This window comes from Triplophysa rosa, linkage group LG3 (genome assembly GCF_024868665.1).
Source record: "Triplophysa rosa linkage group LG3, Trosa_1v2, whole genome shotgun sequence".
In the NCBI taxonomy this organism is placed as follows: Eukaryota; Metazoa; Chordata; class Actinopteri; order Cypriniformes; family Nemacheilidae; genus Triplophysa; species Triplophysa rosa.
In genome coordinates this window covers 393,861-413,867 of record NC_079892.1, presented here as the reverse complement: position 1 = coordinate 413,867, position 20,007 = coordinate 393,861, and the positions used below count along the sequence as shown (strand labels likewise).

Sequence of the window (20,007 nt, the reverse complement as noted above, 5' to 3'; positions counted from 1 at the left end):
CAGATCATAAAGGCAAGGCTTTTTTTCAATATAAGATTAATCTTTATTCATAAAGTTTAAGTTTAGGGTAAGGTTAGGGGTAGGGCTTTAATATCTCAATAAGTTGCCATTTTAATATTTTTTATAAATATAATGATTTACAATCTGTTATTGTTGCATAATGTTTAATGCACAACAATACTGAGGTGCAAATAGTAACGTTATCTGCCACTGTTTATAAGTAAATATCTAATAACTACCATTTCTACTTAATCCAAAGAAAATAGCCCCTAGCTATTTTCGGTTAGTGTAAATAGCATGTTGCTAAGAAATGCTGCTATTTTCACTTAGTGTAAACAGAACTACTATTTACACTTAGTGCAAAATAGCCGCTGCCAAACAATATTGAGCAGTCCTGACATTTTAAATAGAATTGACGAGGCTTTGAAAAACAAAACAATTACTTCACAAAATGAAGAAAATGAAATTAGAAGGCTTTTTAATCCTCAAATTAACGAGATCAGCAACACAATTGAGACCAGCATTCCAATTCACACGGAACTTTCGTGGTGAGGCTTCACGTGGCACCATTAACACGAGGAGAAGGAAATAAAATATATAAATCATTCATGTAAATATATATTATCAGAAGACAACAAAATGCAACGTTAACATCTGGATTAGGTCCTATATATTACAGCATGAGAGAAAAATACAAACTTCAATCTTTATATTTTAGGAGCCGTAGAAATGCAGGTGGTCCTTTTTGTAGAGAAGTGTCTTTTGACCTCCCCTGATACTTCTGTTGTCCCAACAGTCACGTAGAAATGGTTTCTGAGTTTTATTAGAATCATCGAAAAAAAACAAGGTAATATAATTTCATTTACATATTATATAAAACTAACGTTTTTCACTGTGGAAATGGATTTTCTGTAGTCATTTATTTAGACATTTTCAAAGATAAAAGATGTTTTTAATTAATCCGGTAAAACCGTTACAGCAGTAAAACATGATGTACCTTAAATGATTGATTGACAAGCCTGAGTTTTAATAGTTCCGTATGACAACAAATACATTTTCAAGTCTATAACCATCTTTAACTGGAGCCAAAACATTTCTGTACTCCACGTAAATAGAAAAGTATTGAAATTAGTTGAGAAATGAAAACGATGTTGTGTTTTTATACAGAAAACTGCAGCCCAACCATTCACTCGTCTTTGTAGTCGGCTTTTGCCCTCACCAATATGGCTCGGCGTTGACGTGTGATCCAGAGGACAATGAGGCGTCTAGGTATTCATTATTTCTATGGGCAAGAGTGCAGCTCTTGAATGATGGCTATATTGTAAGTGGTGTCCAATTTCAAAAAAAGTTATAATGTCCAAGAGGTCATGCAGCACATTTGTAACATAAAATCTTGCATAAAACCTTTTTATGAAAATATTTATTCCATAGTTCAATTCAATTTTATTTATATAGCGCTTTTCACAATGTGCATTGTTCCAAAGCTTCCAATGATGAATTAATGGAGAAAAAAAAAACTTGGGAGAAACCAGGCTCAGCCGGGAGGGCCAGGGCCCGGTTGCATAAAGCACCTTAAGTGTAATTTTCCATTAAGTGTGTCCTTAAGTTTTACTTAAGTTATTCTCCTATTGTCTTTGGTAAAGGAAAATCACCCCTTAAGTGTCATACTTAAGGGAAAAATTTAAGGTGCTTTATGCAACTGGGCCCAGATCTCCTCTGACGTGTCATAGCTGCACTCAGTGACCCTGACCAAAGCCACCGAGCAACGTCCACGAAGAAGAGATAATAGTGGTAGGAATAGCTAACAATACAGATACATTTCTGTTGACACATTATTTCCTTTTGTATTTAGAAATACCTAAATTACCTGATGTTTCTTTATTAGCCAATGGTTAATTTGTATTTGATCATAGGCCTGCCAGCATGATCTTACAGTTTAAAGCAGGGATCAATTCATGTGGGTCACTTTGGCAGAAAGTGGAGAACAACTGGAAGGCCTTCAAGCCTCTGTTCACCAACACGCAGAAGCCACTGTCAAGGCGTGAATTTTAAAGACCTTGTTGTAAAGTGGAGTCAAGAGGGTAGTAACAACAGAGAGGCTGAAGAAGAGAACATCTTTTCCTGGGAATGTTTACTCAACAGCTTCCAGGGTAAGTGCTGACATTTCCTTTATAAATGCAGTTATTTCTGATGTGTTTTAAGCATTATTTGACATTTTTTTATCAATTATCTCAATTATCATGCCAGCATTATTTGACATTTTAATCAATTATCAATTATCTCAATTATCATGCCAGAATTTCGTAACGCCAGTGCACTCACGGCACCCTCTGTTCTCAGGCTGTGGTAATTCCATTGTCCAACAAACTCATCACTGTTGAATTCTCCCAAGAAATACATCGTGCAAAGACCATAAATTCTACGATAAAAAAAACAGGTGTTGATGAGAAATGTTGATGAAATGTTGCTGTTTCTGATCCAGTTGTGGGAGGAGCTTCACCTACATTAGTTAAAGTAAACATTATAACATGTTAGAATAAAAAACAAGGAGGAAACAGAATTCAATGGTGAAAAATATAGCTGTCGACATGTGTTCCTTTACCCCAATGATGAGAAATGTTGATGTAATGGCTTTAAAGTTGCTGTTTCTTTTCCAGTTGTGGGAGGAGCTTCACCTACATCAGTCTAAGTAAACATTATAATATATTAGAATAAAAAACAAGGAGGAAATAGAATTCGATGGTGAAAAGTATATCTTTCGACATGTGTTCCTTTACCCCAATCATGAGAAATGTTGATGTAATGGCTTTAAAGTTGCTGTTTCTTTTCCAGTTGTGGGAGGAGCTTCACCTACATCAGTCTAAGTAAACATTATAATATATTAGAATAAAAAACAAGGAGGAAATAGAATTCGATGGTGAAAAGTATATCTTTCGACATGTGTTCCTTTACCCCAATCATGAGAAATGTTGATGTAATGGCTTTAAAGTTGCTGTTTCTTTTCCAGTTGTGGGAGGAGCTTCACCTACATCAGTCTAAGTAAATATTATAATATATTAGAATAAAAAACAAGGAGGAAATAGAATTCGATGGTGAAAAGTATAGCTTTCTACATGTGTTCCTTTACCCCAATCATGAGAAATGTTGATGTAATGGCTTTAAAGTTGCTGTTTCTTTTCCAGTTGTGGGAGGAGATTCACCTACATCAGTCTAAGTAAACATTATAATATATTAGAATAAAAAACGAGGAAATAGAATTCGATGGTGAAATTTATAGCTGACAAAATGCATCCCCTTATCCCAATGATGAGAAATATTATTGTAACATTTGTTATTCTAAAGTGGCTGTGACACTAACCCTAAGTGTCAAAAACATGCACCCTACCATTTCGACTGAAATATTTTCGATAGACAATTGAAATATCCAGTGTTTTTACTCAACGAAAGGAACCGCCAGTAGGTGGAGGCAAGATCATATAAGTCAGTTACTGATCCATTCAGTCAACCGATTCATTCGTTCAGAATCGTATTTGTATGCTATACTACTCGTTTTATCTTCACCATACACATAACTAACCATTTTACAATGTATTTAAATTCATCCTTATTTAATTTAAACGTATTTTATATTGCATTTCAACATTTTGCGTTGTTCTACAAAATACATTTTAAAACAAACTGAACAGACCAAAGAATGGCTAGAAGTCATACAAAACAGGAAATGTGAAAATATAAAAAAATCATGATATGAGAATATCTGGTATTTTCAACAAACAATTAAAAATCACCAGTGGAACGTGCACGCGCCCGCCCTCTACACGCTGTTTGCGTAGCGGACGCTATGAGAAACAACGCTGAGGAAACATAGGGAGAACAGACTTCGACAAAACACCGGTCTGTATGCACTTGTAGCAGTACGGTGTACCCCTTACGTAATTTGTTAATGAGAGGGGAGTGTTCTTTCTCTCAGTTGGCGGCGCATAAAGGCGGCCGTAGTGTTGCTATGTGCGTGCGTCTTAAGTGCCCCTAACGTTATACAGAAGGTGATTTAACTTCATAGTGGTTTAAAAGTTAACACTTCATTAAAAAAAACTCAAAAAACCTTTATTTGCTAGCTACGAGACACTTGCAACGCCAACCCTAGTCTTTATTTGTAAAAGCGCACCTTTGAAAAGCTCCGTTTTAACAAATTATGAAGCATGTTGTTGTCAATAGTTATTACCCCGCAGAACGTAAAAGTTTACTTACTTAACAACACTAAGCGACAAAGGTTAAGTTTTAATAGATTACCTGCTACAGAAACAATACCAATATGTGTTTCTACTGTATAAAAATAACGTAAACAAATAAATTAAAACGATTATCTCGGGGAAATATTCTTACCACTGTCTCTGTACGAGCGGCCATCTTGGCGACAACCTCGCGTTTTGACATCTCGATTCTCGCGTGGTTCTGTGTGTGATTTGGACAACTTGAAGTTACGCCTCCTGCTTGAATTTACGCCCTCTTGTTGTTACGCCTCTCTCTTGCAGTCCGCAGCGTCTGCGCGCTTGCGCTGCTGAGTCACGTGATAGCGGACTACAAAACACAGCAGGGCAGGAAGGAGCAACGTGTGCAAAACTAGGTGTATGGGAAATAGTTTTTCTTCATTATATAATTATTAGCTACATTAGTATAAATAAAATCAGTAGTAAAAACTAAAAACACATTAGTATCGATATTTTAATGTTAGGATCGATCCTTTTCGATACAACCTCAGTATCGGAAGTATCGATACTTCAAGGATCGATCCGCCCACCCCTATTGACAGAACACCGGCGCTCAGTCAAGCTCGAAAAAATAAAACAATGCGAGCTTTTTTTTGTTTTAACAAAAAGCGCTATTGTCAACTTTCGCATGCAGGGTGAAACGTTCAAATCGCTTCTGTAAAGCAAGTTTGCCCTCGTTGATAATGAAATCACATCTTTAAATCTTATTTCTCAGATACGCCTTTAAAGTTGGTTGTCAACCGCCTATCAAATCAAAACAAGATTCGCAATGTCTCCGCCTCTCGCTGCGTGTGAATCCGACACCAGCATGTCTTCACATCCTCCCCTTTCTTTACCGGGACTCGCACGGTTGTCCCAACAACAAGAGCCTAGCTCTCTCATCACAGCGACACGACACCATAAACACGGCAGATTAAAGCGTTTAGAGGAACAGCTAGCCCTACGGGCTGTCCGGACGGCCAGGATGTGGGTTTGGTATTTTCTGCTAAGTTCGGGACCAGGCTCCAGCACGGTTGGTGAGTCGCTGCCGTTTTTTAGAGCGCCGTAGTACATTTGCCAAAGAAAGTCCACGCGCATCGTTACCGTTGCCTTCAGATATAACTTAGAGCCTCAAGTAATCGTGTAGTGTAGGTTATTTAAGTAATGTGTGTGTGTGTGTGTGCTTTCATCAGACAGCTAGGTTGTCAAATGTCACTTTCATTATGTAGGTTCTACTAGTAGCTAACACTAGTTTAATTATAGTATTTGCGGTAAAACACAGTAACCGCGAAACATAATTGTCTCACTACAGTAACCATTAACCATATTTGTAGTAAGAATATGGTAATGTAACTTGCAAACAATCCTACATGAAAAAATACTGTGGGATACCTTAGTATTTACTATAGTAACTGTAGGAAATCCCTGATAGCGCACATACATCTGGCAGACATTTATTTAATGTCTGCATTTACATCTGCAAGACATATTTTTTGATTGTATGCTCATCTGGAATAGCCTACGTCTCGTCTGCTTTCAAATGTCATATAGACATCTAGAAGATGTTTGTAAGATGTTTATGATTTAGTATGTATGTAAAACTGCTCTTTCTAAAGTCCTATTCGCACAGGATTAGTATTATCTGGGGACCTCTGGTCATTTGTAATAATCGCAGAGATTGTCTGTGATCTTAATCCCGTGCGAAACGGCCATGTCTGTAATTTGTCAAGTAAAAATTCCCCCACAAATTACCTACCATATTTTGACGAACACCGAGGTCCTGTGATAATATTAGTCCAGTGCGAATCGGCATCTCTGCGATTTGAAATTTTGAACAAGATTTGGCGGGATCGTATCTCATTTTTTCAAGGTTTCTGTGCGCCTTTTCAGTCATCTTTCGCAAAGAATGGAAGCTGCGTTGGAGTGTTTTCACAGTATTTTGGGTGCTGGGTTATGTCGCTACATACCAGACATCAATAATATTGGCAGAGAGAAAATATTCACTGTAAAAAAACATGACAGGATCAGAAGAGCGAAACAAAAAAGAAGGAATACAGTATATGGAGATGGATGACATGCATGGCAGCATGCGGTAAGGAACATTCTTCTGTTTACATACAACTACACCTACAACGACAAGACTTTCAAGTAGGGCTGTAAACGGTAACGCGTTAACGCATGCGATTAATTATTTCAAATTAACACGTGAAAAATATTTAAAGCAATTAACGCAGCATCCGTTTGTTTTGACATCCTTTGTCTAGCGTTACATTATGTAATCACGCTCTTATTCGCGTGATTTGAAACAGTTGCTTTGACATGTTCAATGAAGATAGATAGCTTCTAAACTGTGGGACGCGGCATAGCGCAACGCGAGGTCCAGCCTGGTGTGTACTAGGGCTGTCACGATTAATAAATAATCGTCGATCTGAAACCATCGCGATGAGGTCAAACAATCGCGATGGTTTCAGATCATGCAATTATTGCACATCTCTATAGAAGACACTAGGGGGAGCTGTAGTGCATCTGCATATTGCATATTTTATTGTATATATTGTAACTAAAGCATGGTAATACTTGTAAGATGTACCACCACAACACAATCACTTAAAAAAAAACTAATGCATATACCATAAAAATAACCTGCAGTACAATTTAATATTAATTCAGTGTGAAAACCAGTCTACCAAAATTTCATTAACATAGAAGTAAACTTTTATTGTAGTCTTGCAAGTGAGAAAAAACAGACTAGAAGCTTTTCTATGACTGATAGCATTTTAATGGTGGCTTCAATTCACTCCTGATCAATTTACTTAATTTACAAGTATTTGGCGGTTGTATTATTGACAGGTAAAAGTCTAAACCTTAAGTATGATGACCCAATTTTTTCCTATGTATTTCTAGGAAAAAGAACTTAGTCTTTATATTCAGAACAATATGGTCGTTTCAAAGCTGAATCAAAAATGTATGAGAATTAAAAGTCAAATAATCGTCAGCCAAATTTCATAATCGTGACATCCCTAGTGTGTACAGTAACGGGCTAAAGGCTGCGTCGGTGAATCTCTGTCAGACAGCGCATCCGTGTTAAGCTCTCTTTCGTGCCATGTTTAGAAAGAGGGAAGCGCCTTCACGTCATTTCCAGGAGAAATCAGTAGAAGTCAGTAAATTCAAGTAAAATCATTCGAGTTCACTTATCCAGTGCGAATGCGCAACATGATCACAGACAATCTCTGCAATTATTACAAATGACCAGAGGTCCCCAGATAATACTAATCCCGTGCGAATAGGGCTTAAGACGTTTAGGAGATGTTTTTATTCAGCAGATGTTTTCCAGATCTCCTGCACCCATATAGCAAACTGAGATAGAATTTCTATAGAATCAATGACTAAGTTTACATGTGCATCAATAATGCGATTATTTCCAATAATCAGAGTAAGGACTTAATCGCAGTAACATACATGACATGAGAACACCTCTTTGCTCCCGTTTACATGGAAGTTTTATTAGTCTGATTATTTGCTATAATACGGAGTATAAAACGATGCTCTCGGGTCAGGGATGGATTAACGCACGGGCCTACTGGGCATGTGCCAAGGGCACTAGACCAGCAGGGGCCCTGACATATTTAATATGTGTACATTTTTCATTTATTTTATTTTCTCAATAAAGAAGCGCTGAATACTGTGGAATAAAATGATTATTTTTGCAGTTGTGAAGTATTAACCGTAGCAAATAAATGAAATGAATAATCCTAATGCATTGCCGTGCTGTTGAGAGGGACATCTAGAGGCGAGTAAAAAAACACTGTGTAACATAAGGGTGCAGAAGTCATGTGTAAGACAGTACAAGGCAAAATAACAAAATGAGTTTAAAACCACAGAAAAGTGTCAAAGACAACTTTGGTTCGCTGTCTTTAATGGCCATTGAATGCAGTCTTGTGAGACAGCTGGATTTGGATTACATTGTGGAAGAGTTTTATCTGAGGAAATCACGAAAGATGCCTCTCAGCTTAGTTAAAACCAACTTTTTTATTAAGATAACATTAAATGCTTTGGTGATTGATATTGCTTCATTTGTAATGCATGGACTGTTAAATGCTCATCTTCTTAATGCAGAAATTAGGGATGCACCGATACCAAGCTCATGTACTCGTACTCGTAATGACACACCGATACCAAAGACCGATACCTCATGTGACATACATAGAGCCCTATGATTTCCGCAATGCGGAAAATGCGGACGGAATCGAGGAATCCAGGCATTTCCTACAAGAAATTAGCGCTGAACAGCTAACAGCTAACGTAACAGTTAACAAAATATTCAGATACTGTTTAAATATGTATTCTGCTTGTTTTACGTTAGCGTGTGTGAAAGGCATGTACTGAACGCATTGTGCTTGTGGAGCTTTCAGCGCCAGCGTTTCACTGCACAAGGACCATTTGCGGCGTCCGTCAAAATAAAAGTCCGGCTGACTTGAACAAGTTATAATACACTCACATTTTACCACACCACTCCCCTTAAATTTTTCATAATTTGACCACAGAGTATATTGTTTACTTTAGTAAACTGAAGTAAATGTGCTAGTAAAATTGTGCTACTTATCATAAAAATTATAACTTGATTAAAAAATAGTACTTAAATTTAAGTAGACCTAAAAACAAAAGAAAAAAGGAAAATGTACCAGTAAGATACTGGTTTATTAACATTATTGTACATTATACAGGCATCGGTTATAGGTATCGGCAAGTACCAGAAAAAAAAATCAGTACTCGCACTCGGTCTTTGAAAAATTGTATCGGTACATCCCTAGCAGAAATGTAAATTATGCAAGGAATAAGCCTGTTTCCACGTAATTGAGTTGGAGAGGTCAGAAACTTGTTTAGGTGTTGAGTACGGCGAAATATAAATAAACCAATTTGTGTTGTTTTTTGTGCATTTTACACAAAACACTTTTTACTTTTTTCTATTCTGCTGAACTAATTTTATATCGTTTTCTATGTAAACATGCTCTAGACGTACATGTTTAATTATGCCTGCCTCTCATGCTGTTTGCAGCGTCTCATACATAAGTGCCATGGTTTTAATACGCTGTTGAAGTTGAAACAATTTTTATTTTTACACAAAGCGCAGCTCATTAATGTCAGTTCCACAGCAGTTGACTAATCAGAAGTCCCCGAAGGCGGGACAAGTGTCGAAGGCTTTTGTATACAATAGCAACTTGACATATGACAATTTCTGTTATCAAAAGAGTGCCACGAGACCCTCGCGGTTTGCGCTGTGCTTTTTCAATCCATTCCTGAGCGCTGTGTCATGCGTTTTAAGACTCAAAGATGCGTTCTGTGCGAACCACTCCTAAGTCCTGTGTATTTGGGCATAGGTGCAACACTGTTCTCGTAAAATATGTGATGCCAGGGGGCCTGTGAAACGTCCATACCCAGGAAACATCAAAGTCATAATTAGGGATGTTCCGATACCCTTTTTTCCTTCCCGATACCGATTCCGATACCTGGGCTCAGGGTATCAGCCGATACCGAGTACTGATCCGATACCAGGGTGTGTATCTGTGTACAGCTGTATATACTGTGTGAATTTATATAATTATTTTATGGTGTGCTTTAGACTTATCCCTTAATAAAACATGAACAAATACATACAGTAAATTAGAGAGTATATTTATTATCTGACAGACATTTGACAGTAATATTATTTATTTTTCTTAAGTCGCAGTATTACTGGCTGGTTGGTCCACTCTGAAATACTGCCACTAGCGCTAGCACTGGGGATGGGCATTTTTCAATAATTTCATTTTGAAATATTTGAGCTCATAAAAAACAAATATTCGTTTATTTAAATTAAGTGAAAAAATACGTAATTTGTTTCGTTTTTATTAAGTCACAATTTCACATCAAGCTTATAACTATCATTAAATATTCATAATGCACTAATATTAGATCCTGTATATAGGGTTTTTAATGTTGAAAAGATTAGCAACGTTGGAAAAAAAATAGAAAAATACATAAGAACGGCATTTAAACCTGCGCAATGCGAAATCATACAAAAACCAAACATACAAAACAAAACGCATATTGAAAGTCTGTGATATATGGTTATCTTGTTTATTTTGTTTAACATGTTCTTGATAAGAAAAACAAGCATAATACAGTAGGTCTATTTTACTCTGTTGAAAGTCTGTTCAACAAGCCGACAGCGGAGAATGTGAATAATACGTTGCGTTGCTCTTCTCTAACTCCCGGTAACAAAACCCAGATCTGACAAGAATATCTGGCTTTATTGTTTATAATGTTGTTAATAAATAAAGTAAACATACCGACTGTTAATTGATCCTAAAAACAAAGACGGAGCCATTTTAGTGCTTGTTGTTTATACGTGACCGGCATTTGAGGAAGAATGACTAATTCTGCTGATCACCACCCCAAATATTGTTTTCTTTGTTGTTTCATGGTCAGTGTCTGTCTTGTTTAGCTTTTCATTGCATTTACATGAATAAATAAATTCAACTAAGCCTTCAACACGTTTTAAAACAAACACCCATGCGGATTTATTTACAGGCTATAACTTGAAGGCGACGACCCTGAAGTTCTTAGGAGGAAAATGCAGGCTTTAGGTATGGAGAAAGGTACCAGTCTTATGCTAAGGCCAAATTTATTAACATTAGTTGCAGTGAAATGTGTCACGCCAGAAGGACGGGAGTCAGATGCAGGGTCACAACAGCTTTATTGGCAGAACAAACAGAACTTATAACAGGGTAAAGCAAACAGAAAATCACCGGGAAAAAGGGCTCGAGCGCTCGGCCGGGGAAATGGCGAGGGAAACACAAAAGTCTGGGTGAGGCTGTAGAGCCAAACTCACGGAGAGAGTCACGGAGAGTACAGCACACAAGCCCCAGAGGTGGGGAACTGGTAATCCGCTGGAACTACCCCGAAGGGAGAATCTGATAAATCCGTTTGAACAACCCCGGAGGAAGAATCTGGTAAATCCACTTGAACAACCCCAGAAGGAAGAATCTGGTAAATCCGCTTGAACAACCCTTCGAAGCCACCAGCGCAACGATCTGCGTGAGAATGGGGACACCAAGCAGGGTGCACAAGAGACTGGAGCCTAGACAGACAGTACAAGTTAGCCACGAATCAAACTGGACAAGACAGGACAAGACTCGACAAGAAAATACTAGACCAGAAGTCAGGCGAACTAGAAAAACTAACGGACTGACAAGAAACCTAGGAATTCAGTGAGAATAAGAAGGGAGAGAGAAGATTAGCGAGAGTGGAAACCGGTGGGGTGTGATTAGCAGAAGTAGAAACTGGTGTGCGGTGATGAGTGGATAACAAGGAGGGCGGGGCAGCCAAAAGTAGAGACCGAGCACGTGTAGAACTGTCAAAAAGGTTTGTCCCATGTGCTCGGCGGAAAGAAACATAAACAAGACAAAACAAGCAGGTGCTCAGACCCGGAACCTGACAGAAATGTACATTTTAATGTTTAAAGTTATTGAAATCAGCATTAGTTAGCCCAACATATTTCTAACGAACAAACAACCGCTCCGAACAAGTCATGGTAATAAATAAATGAATCATCAAATAATTTAATATTATGTTGGTATTTTTATACCAACTTATATATAAGTAATGTAATGTTAACGAATTCTGTGGCTCACCAGTTTTTAAAACATTTTTGGTGAAGTGTGCTGAGCATAACACGCGATCCGTCAGGCCGCCCTGTGTGAACTTAAAATATTTAAACTAGCTTGCGATCTGACTGTAGAAAGATTTAGGACACATGCAAATTATTTTTTATATTTTCTGTACATTAAAAAGTCATTATAGATTAATTGAAGAAGCGTTAAATAAGACAAGACAATTCTAAACCTGTGGTGGTGCAGTTTGTTTTTTAATGAAAATATTAAATAAATATTCAAATAGCATTTTTAATTTTCTAATAATTATTGCGGATCGAATATTCGTGCATGTCCCTAGCACATTTTCATTTCTTCTTCACAGCACAACTTTCTGTGTTTGCATTCTGAGCAGTGAAGAAGCCTTGCCATTTGCAGTGTGAAGCAAAGCTAGCGGGCATAACTAGGTCCTGTTTAAGAAATTGGTATCGGATCGGTACATGGATTGAAGTACTCGCCGATTCCGATACCAGAATTTTATGTGGTATCCGTGGAATTTCCGATACTAGTATCGGTATCGGAACAACCCTAGTCATAATCTGTCCCTGTCTCGGGTACAGTAGGCGTGTGTTACTGGCTAGCGTTTTAATATATTCACGTGAAACGCGTCAAATGCAAAACACCGTTATGTGGACGTTAGGGCTGTCACGATTATTAAATAATCGTCTGATCGCGATTGTTTGACCTCATCGCGATGGATTCAGATCATCGCAATTATTGCACATCTCTATTGAAGACACTAGGGGGAGCTGTTGTGCCTGCATATTGCATATTTTAGTGTATATATTGTAACTAAAGCATGGTAATACTTGTAAAATGTACCACCAAAACACAATCACTTTAAAAAAAACTAATGCACATACCATAAAAATAACCTGCAGTACAGTTATATTATTATAATAATATATAATATTATTTAAGCTAAACTCAGCGTGAAAACCAGACTACCAAAACTTCAGTAACATAGAATTAAACTTTTATTGTAGTCTTGCAAGTGAGAAAAAAACAGACTAGAAGCATTTCTATGACGGATAGCATTTTAATGGTGGCTTCAATTCACTCCTCATCAATTTACTTAATTTACAAGTATTTGGTGTTTGTATTATTGACAGGTAAAAGCCTAAACCTTCAATATATGACCCATTTTTTTCTGATGTATTTCCAAGAAAAAAAACATAGTCTTATATTCAGAACAATATGGTCATTTCAAAGCTGAATAAAAAATGTATGAGATTTAAATGTCAAAGCTCTAAAACAGACGATTAATTGTCGAAGCTCTAAAACAGACAATTAATCGTCATAATCGCAATGATTGATTAGTCAATTAATCGTCAGCCAAATTTCATAATCTTGACAGCCCTAGTGGACGTTTTTTATGGTTATTTGGCACATTGATGAATATAGAAATATGATGAAAAATGTCTCCGCAATGGTGTTGTACGCTCATCGCGTTCACGCTGTTTCTGTATGAAGCAGCAGAGACTGCTGACGGCAAGCTGTGTTGACAGTTAAACTTCAGACTGTCATGTTTACTATGAATTTGCGCTTAAGGTGCGTGACAGAAGCACATGCGCACCTTGATCAGAGCATCATAAATGCGATTAAGGTGTTTACATGCCTTCATATTGCTATTAAAAACCGGCGTACTTTGATTATGCTTACTGCGATTATGAGCTTAATCACATTATTTAAATCGAATGATTGCGTTTACATGAGGTAAATTGTAATCTCAGTATTGCCGAAATACTATTATAATCGCATTATGAGGGTGCATGTAAACATAGTCATTGTCTCTTGCTGCATCAAAATATGTTGATCTCTGATGTTGATCCGGTGTTCTGTCGAATTGTCGTAGCAGTATAAAATGAACAGGTAGGATTTTACAGCGCAAAAAAATTACGTAATATTGATGTGTGCATGCCTGGTAGGACAATCTGATGGGTAGGATGAAATTTCAGCACACGGGCATAGCTATGCTCATCGGGATAATGTTGAACCAAGTTCAGAAACGCCATTTAAAACTAATGTAAAATCAATGCAATTGGTTTGCTAACCTAACATTGAGATGATGTTGAGCGAAACAACGTTATAGAATCAACACAATTGGTTTGCTTACATACAATGAAACTATGTTGATTTCAGTTCATAATTACATAACAATTAACATTAAAAATCTTGAATATTTAATACTAGGGGTGTAACGATAAACTCAGCTCACGATTCGGTACATACCTCGATGCTGGGTTCATGGTACGATACACATAACGATATTTTGAACAAAATTAAAAAATAAAACTGAAATTCAAATAACATTTATTTTCAAAATATTAACAATTTCAGTAACTATTTGTTGCATATACTAGGGATGCCACAATACACAATATAATATTGAACCTTTCGGTACGACCTCCACGGTTCAATAAGTGTAAGCGAATTGCGGTTTTCCAGTTTTGCGTTTAAATTATTTCTGTGCGCTCAATTACACTCTGAACTGGCTCTGTCCATGTTTGTCTGTATCTAATAGCAAGTGGTGGTTGGGCAGTGAAGCGAGGCTGCCTGCAACACGAGAAGCAATGTGCTATTGAGAGACGTGGGCTGGCTTTATTGTATGCCCGTCATACTAAAGTGATAATCTTCGAATTTGGCACATCAAGAATGTATTTTTACACTGCAGATGAAAGCAGCACGCTCGCGTTGCTCTCACCCAGCACATGCAGAAAGAGGGTCTACGGCACCATGCCAAAGTCTGTTTAATGAAAGTTATGCCACTCGGCAGCCTTTCAGACAGCTATTTACGTCATAGCAAGAGCACCTCCAGTAGGGCTGAACGATTAATCGAAATCGAATCGCAATCGCGATGTGAGACGTTGCGATTTGCTAATCGCAAGAGGCTGCGATGTGGAAGCGATGTGAAAAATAGAAAAAACGCGTCTGTTCCAAGCCCGCTTTGAGTGGCATTCTTGCTAACCAGTTGAGTGAGCGAACCTCCGTTATGCCTAATCAGCACTGCCCCAGCCAACTGCGTAAACGTCCGTCATTAAAAAAACAAACATACAGAAGGCAGGAGAGAGACAGTGTGTGTTATTATGGCATCTGCAGAGTCAGATCGATCATATTAGGCAAATAAATACTAAAGAACCGTCCAATTCAGAAGACCGCACACACAGCCTGTGTCATACTCGCGCGACTCTTCCCCGCGTTGTGCGTCTCACGGACGAGCCGTTTAAACTTGATGCGCACACACAGCCTGTCATACTCGCGCGTCTCTGCCCCGCGTTGCGCGTCTCGCGGACGAGCCGTTTAAACTTGACGCGCACACACAGCCTGTCATACTCGCGCGTCTCTGCCCCGCGTTGCGCGTCTCGCGGACGAGCCGTTTAAACTTGACGCGCATACACACCCCATAATACACAGCCTGTTTCGTAATGACGTTTATAGTAGCCTACTTGAGTCCGGCTCGGGCATCTGGCAATATGGACGAGGCTTGACGCACGCGCGCACCCTGTGTAAACTCACGCCTAGCTCCGCGTTTCAAACAAATGTAAATTCTATCTTTGCTAATTTCACTTGGATGACATTAAACATTCAGCACATTTTTTACTTGTTTTAAAAAATCCCACATACTTAAACAATAATAAATCAGCCTATGTAAACTATGAACTATTTTAATAATTCACTAACACAATAGAAAATGTTATGGATTTAAGGGTTACAATGGGAGTTGTATTTGTTTTAATGGAAACTGTAATAGTGTACACTGGTATTTGGATTCTATTGGTGTGATGTAATCTGGAAGTTGGGAACCAATTGAACAACAGTAAGCCCTATTTGAATAATGCCCAAAGCACACTACAAAAATTAATTTTGTAATGGTTTTAATGGAAACAATTAAATGTTTTTTTTTTGTTTGTTTTCTTTCAGGGTAACTATACCCATACTGTGCTCCACACAACAATATTGAATTGAAGCTTGAATTAGAAAAGTTAAAATCGCAAATCAAATCGCAATCGCAATGTCTGTCAAAAATATCGCAATTAGATATTTTCCCCAAATCGCACAGCCCTAACCTCCAGTCAGCTATTTAGCATTCCATATCTTCCAATTTATTGCAATCACAGTGGCGCACCTTGTTAATATATTATCTTTGGCCTTTCCCATTGAGCGCTAGTGTTTGCAGTGTTACGCGCACTGCATGTTTACATCCATTACAGCAATCGCAAGTTTTGCATTACGTTATTTTAAATACTCTGATGTGCAAAACCTCTTCAAGAAGCTTATTTTATTGGCATGTTGATGAACAGTAAACCAAAAACTGCTGTGAGCCAGGAATTTTAACAAGTTGATTTTTGTTTAAAGATAATAAAATAAGTTAAATAGAGAATTTCAGTAATAGTTTTAATAAATAAAATCTAACTGGTTTGACTAATTTAATTGGTGTAATTAAATGTTCCATACAAAGATTTAATCATTTTACATAATTTACTTGACCTTAGAATTAAACAAACCAGAGTCATTACCTTTATTTTTTTAGAAAAATCCCCATCACTCTACGATGCGGATCGTAACATTTTTGCATCGCAAAATATCATTCTACGAAGTATCGTTACACCTACTTAATACTAATAAATAAATTATCTTGCATATGTAATAATTTATTAAATATACACTTCATGAATTTACATTGCTTTGTACAAAATAAACATTGACATTTCAGGGCTACAGACTGCCCCATAGAGAAGTTACATAGGTTGAAATATATTAATAATAAATATATTTTGTATACATAGGGGTTAAATGTTAAAAAATGTATTAGGAAAAAAATATTTTATATGTAAATGTAAATCTATTTTGCAATATATGTTCAAAAATATATATATTAGATTATTTTTCACATATATTAAAGATCGGGTATCATGCTATGTCATGCGTTCTGACTTCTTTACATTGTTAAACGTGCTGGCTTCTCATGCTTAACAAGTTGGACATAATGTACAAAACACGAAGAGATTAATGTGATGATGTGTTGCTTGCTCGTGCTGTAGTTCCATCCCACTCTCCCCACTAGTCCCACCTCTAGCAGCTTGTGTTTTTCCGGAAATAATCGTACAGCTGTATCTCTGTTTTATAAATTTGATCAAATTAAATACTCTTCGAAGATACGTCGTATTTAATACTACTGTATAGGCACTCAAGATTAATATGAGATTGGCAGAAACTGCCTGTGATACACGATCTTTAAACATGTGTAAATATATGTGTAATGGATATATTTACATCAGTTTCTTTCCTTTATATGTAAATAAATTGTATGCGCATCCATGGAAATATATTATTTTGCAATATATGTTCATAAATTAATCTTTAATATTTGTTAACATATTAGTTTCCTGGTATTTAAATCTATTTTAAACATATATTAAATTAATGTTCCTTTAGTATATTTCACATATAAAGAAACATTATATACACATTTATTTCCACTTTAATAAAAAAACACTCCTAACATTTAATTTTACATACATTTATAATCTGACACTCCCTCAATAAATCAAGCACTCAGATAATATTAAAAAATTGCATTTTCCAGATAATAAAGTACAGAGTTTATAACATTTAATGCACATTGACTTAACATAAACAACATGAATTAAGCCAACAACAAATAATAGACTTTGGGACATATTCACAAAACATTTTATCTTAGCAGTAGGAGTTCTCCTGAATAGCAGTAAAGGTTTTTAGTTAAAGGTGCCATGAATTAAAATCACAATTTTAACCAGAGCTTTTGTTATATAAGAGGGAATCGTATTCACGCGAACATCATGTAAGTGTCAGAACTGAAAACGCCCTTGTTACTGAGATTGCTTCTGTTATTGACACCAGGCCCAGCGAACAGCAGGTTCTGGAATGCACCTATCTATGACGACATTGATAGGTTGAACCCCAACTCCAAAGAAAAATATCAACGACTACTTCTCCAGCCCCGCCCACTGGTTCGCGCATGACAGAACCAGTGGCGCGGAACCCGATAGAGCTAGCAAGCAATAAACAGACATGTCATTAAAGATAGCTAAATATTGTGCTATCCCAGGTTGTGGAAGAATACAGTCGCTGCATAACCTTCCAGGGCTCTAGAGTGCGACCTTATTTCTCAATGATGCGACTGAGAAAAATCTGAGGTCGCACCGGTGCGACCAGCCGTTCGAGGAAGAAAAAAAGTCTCCGCAACTCTGAAAGTCTCCCTGTGATTCAACAACAGACACACATTAGGCCCATATCATGGTCCAAACCAATCAGAGATAGTGAAGGGTGGACCCCCTCTGATTGGCCGTGGTCCAGATTTTCCTGTACGTGTGTGTACCAGAGGTCGCGTTAAATGAAAATTCTCTGTCATTGACAGTTTTTTTTTACCAGTGACGGAAAAATCTGAAGGCCGTCCGTCCGTCATTTTGGCGGATTACAATGAGGGTAATTTGTAACTCCCCGTTCCCTTCATTAGAGCGTGATATGCTCACGAAGGGACGTGCGTGTTTTCACCTGTCATTGTTACCGACTAGACATATGTGATGCGATCTGGGAAAAGCCGTCGGATATCGCGCTGGGACACATATCAAAGTAAACCACATAACATGAAGAATGAAGGAGTATCAATGCACATTTCTCGCCAGTCCTGTGTAAACTACGGCATGCAAAGTTTTTTTATACAATGTTTTCGTGAGATGACAGAGATCCCCTTCTGCAGCACCGGGAGTTATCCGATCGCAAAACATACAAGGGATGATCATAAGTCCAGACACTATGCACATGATAAACAACCTAAAACTTGCTTCACTGCTTATTAGTTGTTATCCGTAATGTTTGCTAGTTTCCTTGTGTAGTGATAATGGCAGAGCTCTCGTAAGTGTGCCCTGCACCATTTTCCTTACTTTCGTTTTATTCAAATGGTTTTGTACAGTATTTTTATAGACTTCATCACTGGGAAATGTTTTTTTTTATTAAATTGTTATTAGAGTAAGTGTTTTACTACTCTAAAGACACTTTTACTTGTGATACTGGACTGTTGTGCTTTTATTTTCATCACTTAACTTTAAACCCATTTTCCTCCAAATTCTGTTCCTGAAAATCATAGTGCTTCAGCCGACCTCAGCCATAACTTTTGTTACATACACAAGGTATGAGCAAAATAAAAACTGATTTGGAAAGGGCTTGAATATGGTATCAAAAACTGTAATATATAAATTTGCACCATGTGTTGGGTTTTCCAAGATCGAATCACATATGTACATAAACATTAAAACATTAAATATATAGATGAATATAAACAACAACGGCTTTATTGGGCATTCAGTTGTATTAAAATACAACAAGTTCCGAGATGCAAGTACAGCGTGATGACGTCACGAACATACTAATTACCACGTAAAGCCACCTTGCACCATAGTGACGGGTAATAATAGATTATGACGGATTTTTTACGAGCCTGTCAGTCAAAATGACGGACAATAAAAAAGTCTAGCGCAACCTCTGGCGTGTTCGTGTGAAAATGCGTGTGCTGCAGTGAGAGGTGAGTAGCCTATAGGCCCGTCAGTTAAACAGAGTGGATGTAGCCGCGGGTGATGAGAGAAGATGAAAAGAACGATTGACATCTTTTTCGTGAATAATGTTAGGTTAAGGCCTGATCCATCCGAAAATCATAAGCAATGCTCTGACACGGAGCCATCAACCTCCCAGCTTATGTCAAGTTTAAGTTTCAGTTCAATGAAACACCAACACTTTTTCAGTAAGTTACCTTCCTTGTAGAATTGTGCTTCAAATAAAGAACTTTATGTTGACCAGATTGTTAGTTAATCATTTACAAGTCAATTTTGCCTATATTGACAGCGATTTAAAAAAAAAGTGAACTGGTAAAACTGTGGTGTTAAATGCGATGCGGTCGGAAATTTGGGTGCACATAACTTTTGTGCTGGTGCACCTAAGAAAAAAGTTAGGTGCACCAGTGCAACCAGTGCAAAAAGTTAGTCTAGAGCCCTGCCTTCCTCACGTCCGCAGCGCGCCTAGACTTGCTAGTT

General features: G+C 37.5%; 1 protein-coding gene and 1 long non-coding RNA gene across 3 annotated transcripts in view; one reads left to right on the top strand and one right to left on the bottom strand.

Moving 5' to 3' along the window:
* Positions 1-483: 483 nt before the first annotated feature.
* LOC130552211 (uncharacterized) lies at positions 484-4,484 on the bottom strand. 2 transcript variants are annotated; one of them, XR_008962692.1, is made up of 6 exons: positions 4,384-4,484; positions 3,128-3,210; positions 2,953-3,035; positions 2,778-2,860; positions 2,603-2,685; positions 484-2,500 (listed from the first exon to the last, which is right to left on the bottom strand). It is a non-coding gene; the product is annotated as an uncharacterized LOC130552211 (long non-coding RNA). The 2 variants fall into 2 exon arrangements; XR_008962693.1 differs by having other exon boundaries at positions 2,778-2,850.
* Positions 4,485-4,901: 417 nt separating this feature from the next.
* The window catches only part of ldlrad3 (low density lipoprotein receptor class A domain containing 3), a 36,625-nt gene continuing 21,519 nt past the window's right edge, over positions 4,902-20,007 (top strand). The window contains exon 1 of the mRNA XM_057330407.1: positions 4,902-5,284. Within this exon, the coding sequence (XP_057186390.1) occupies positions 5,038-5,284 (247 nt within the window). The 5' untranslated portion in view covers positions 4,902-5,037. The remainder of the gene's footprint in view (positions 5,285-20,007) is intronic.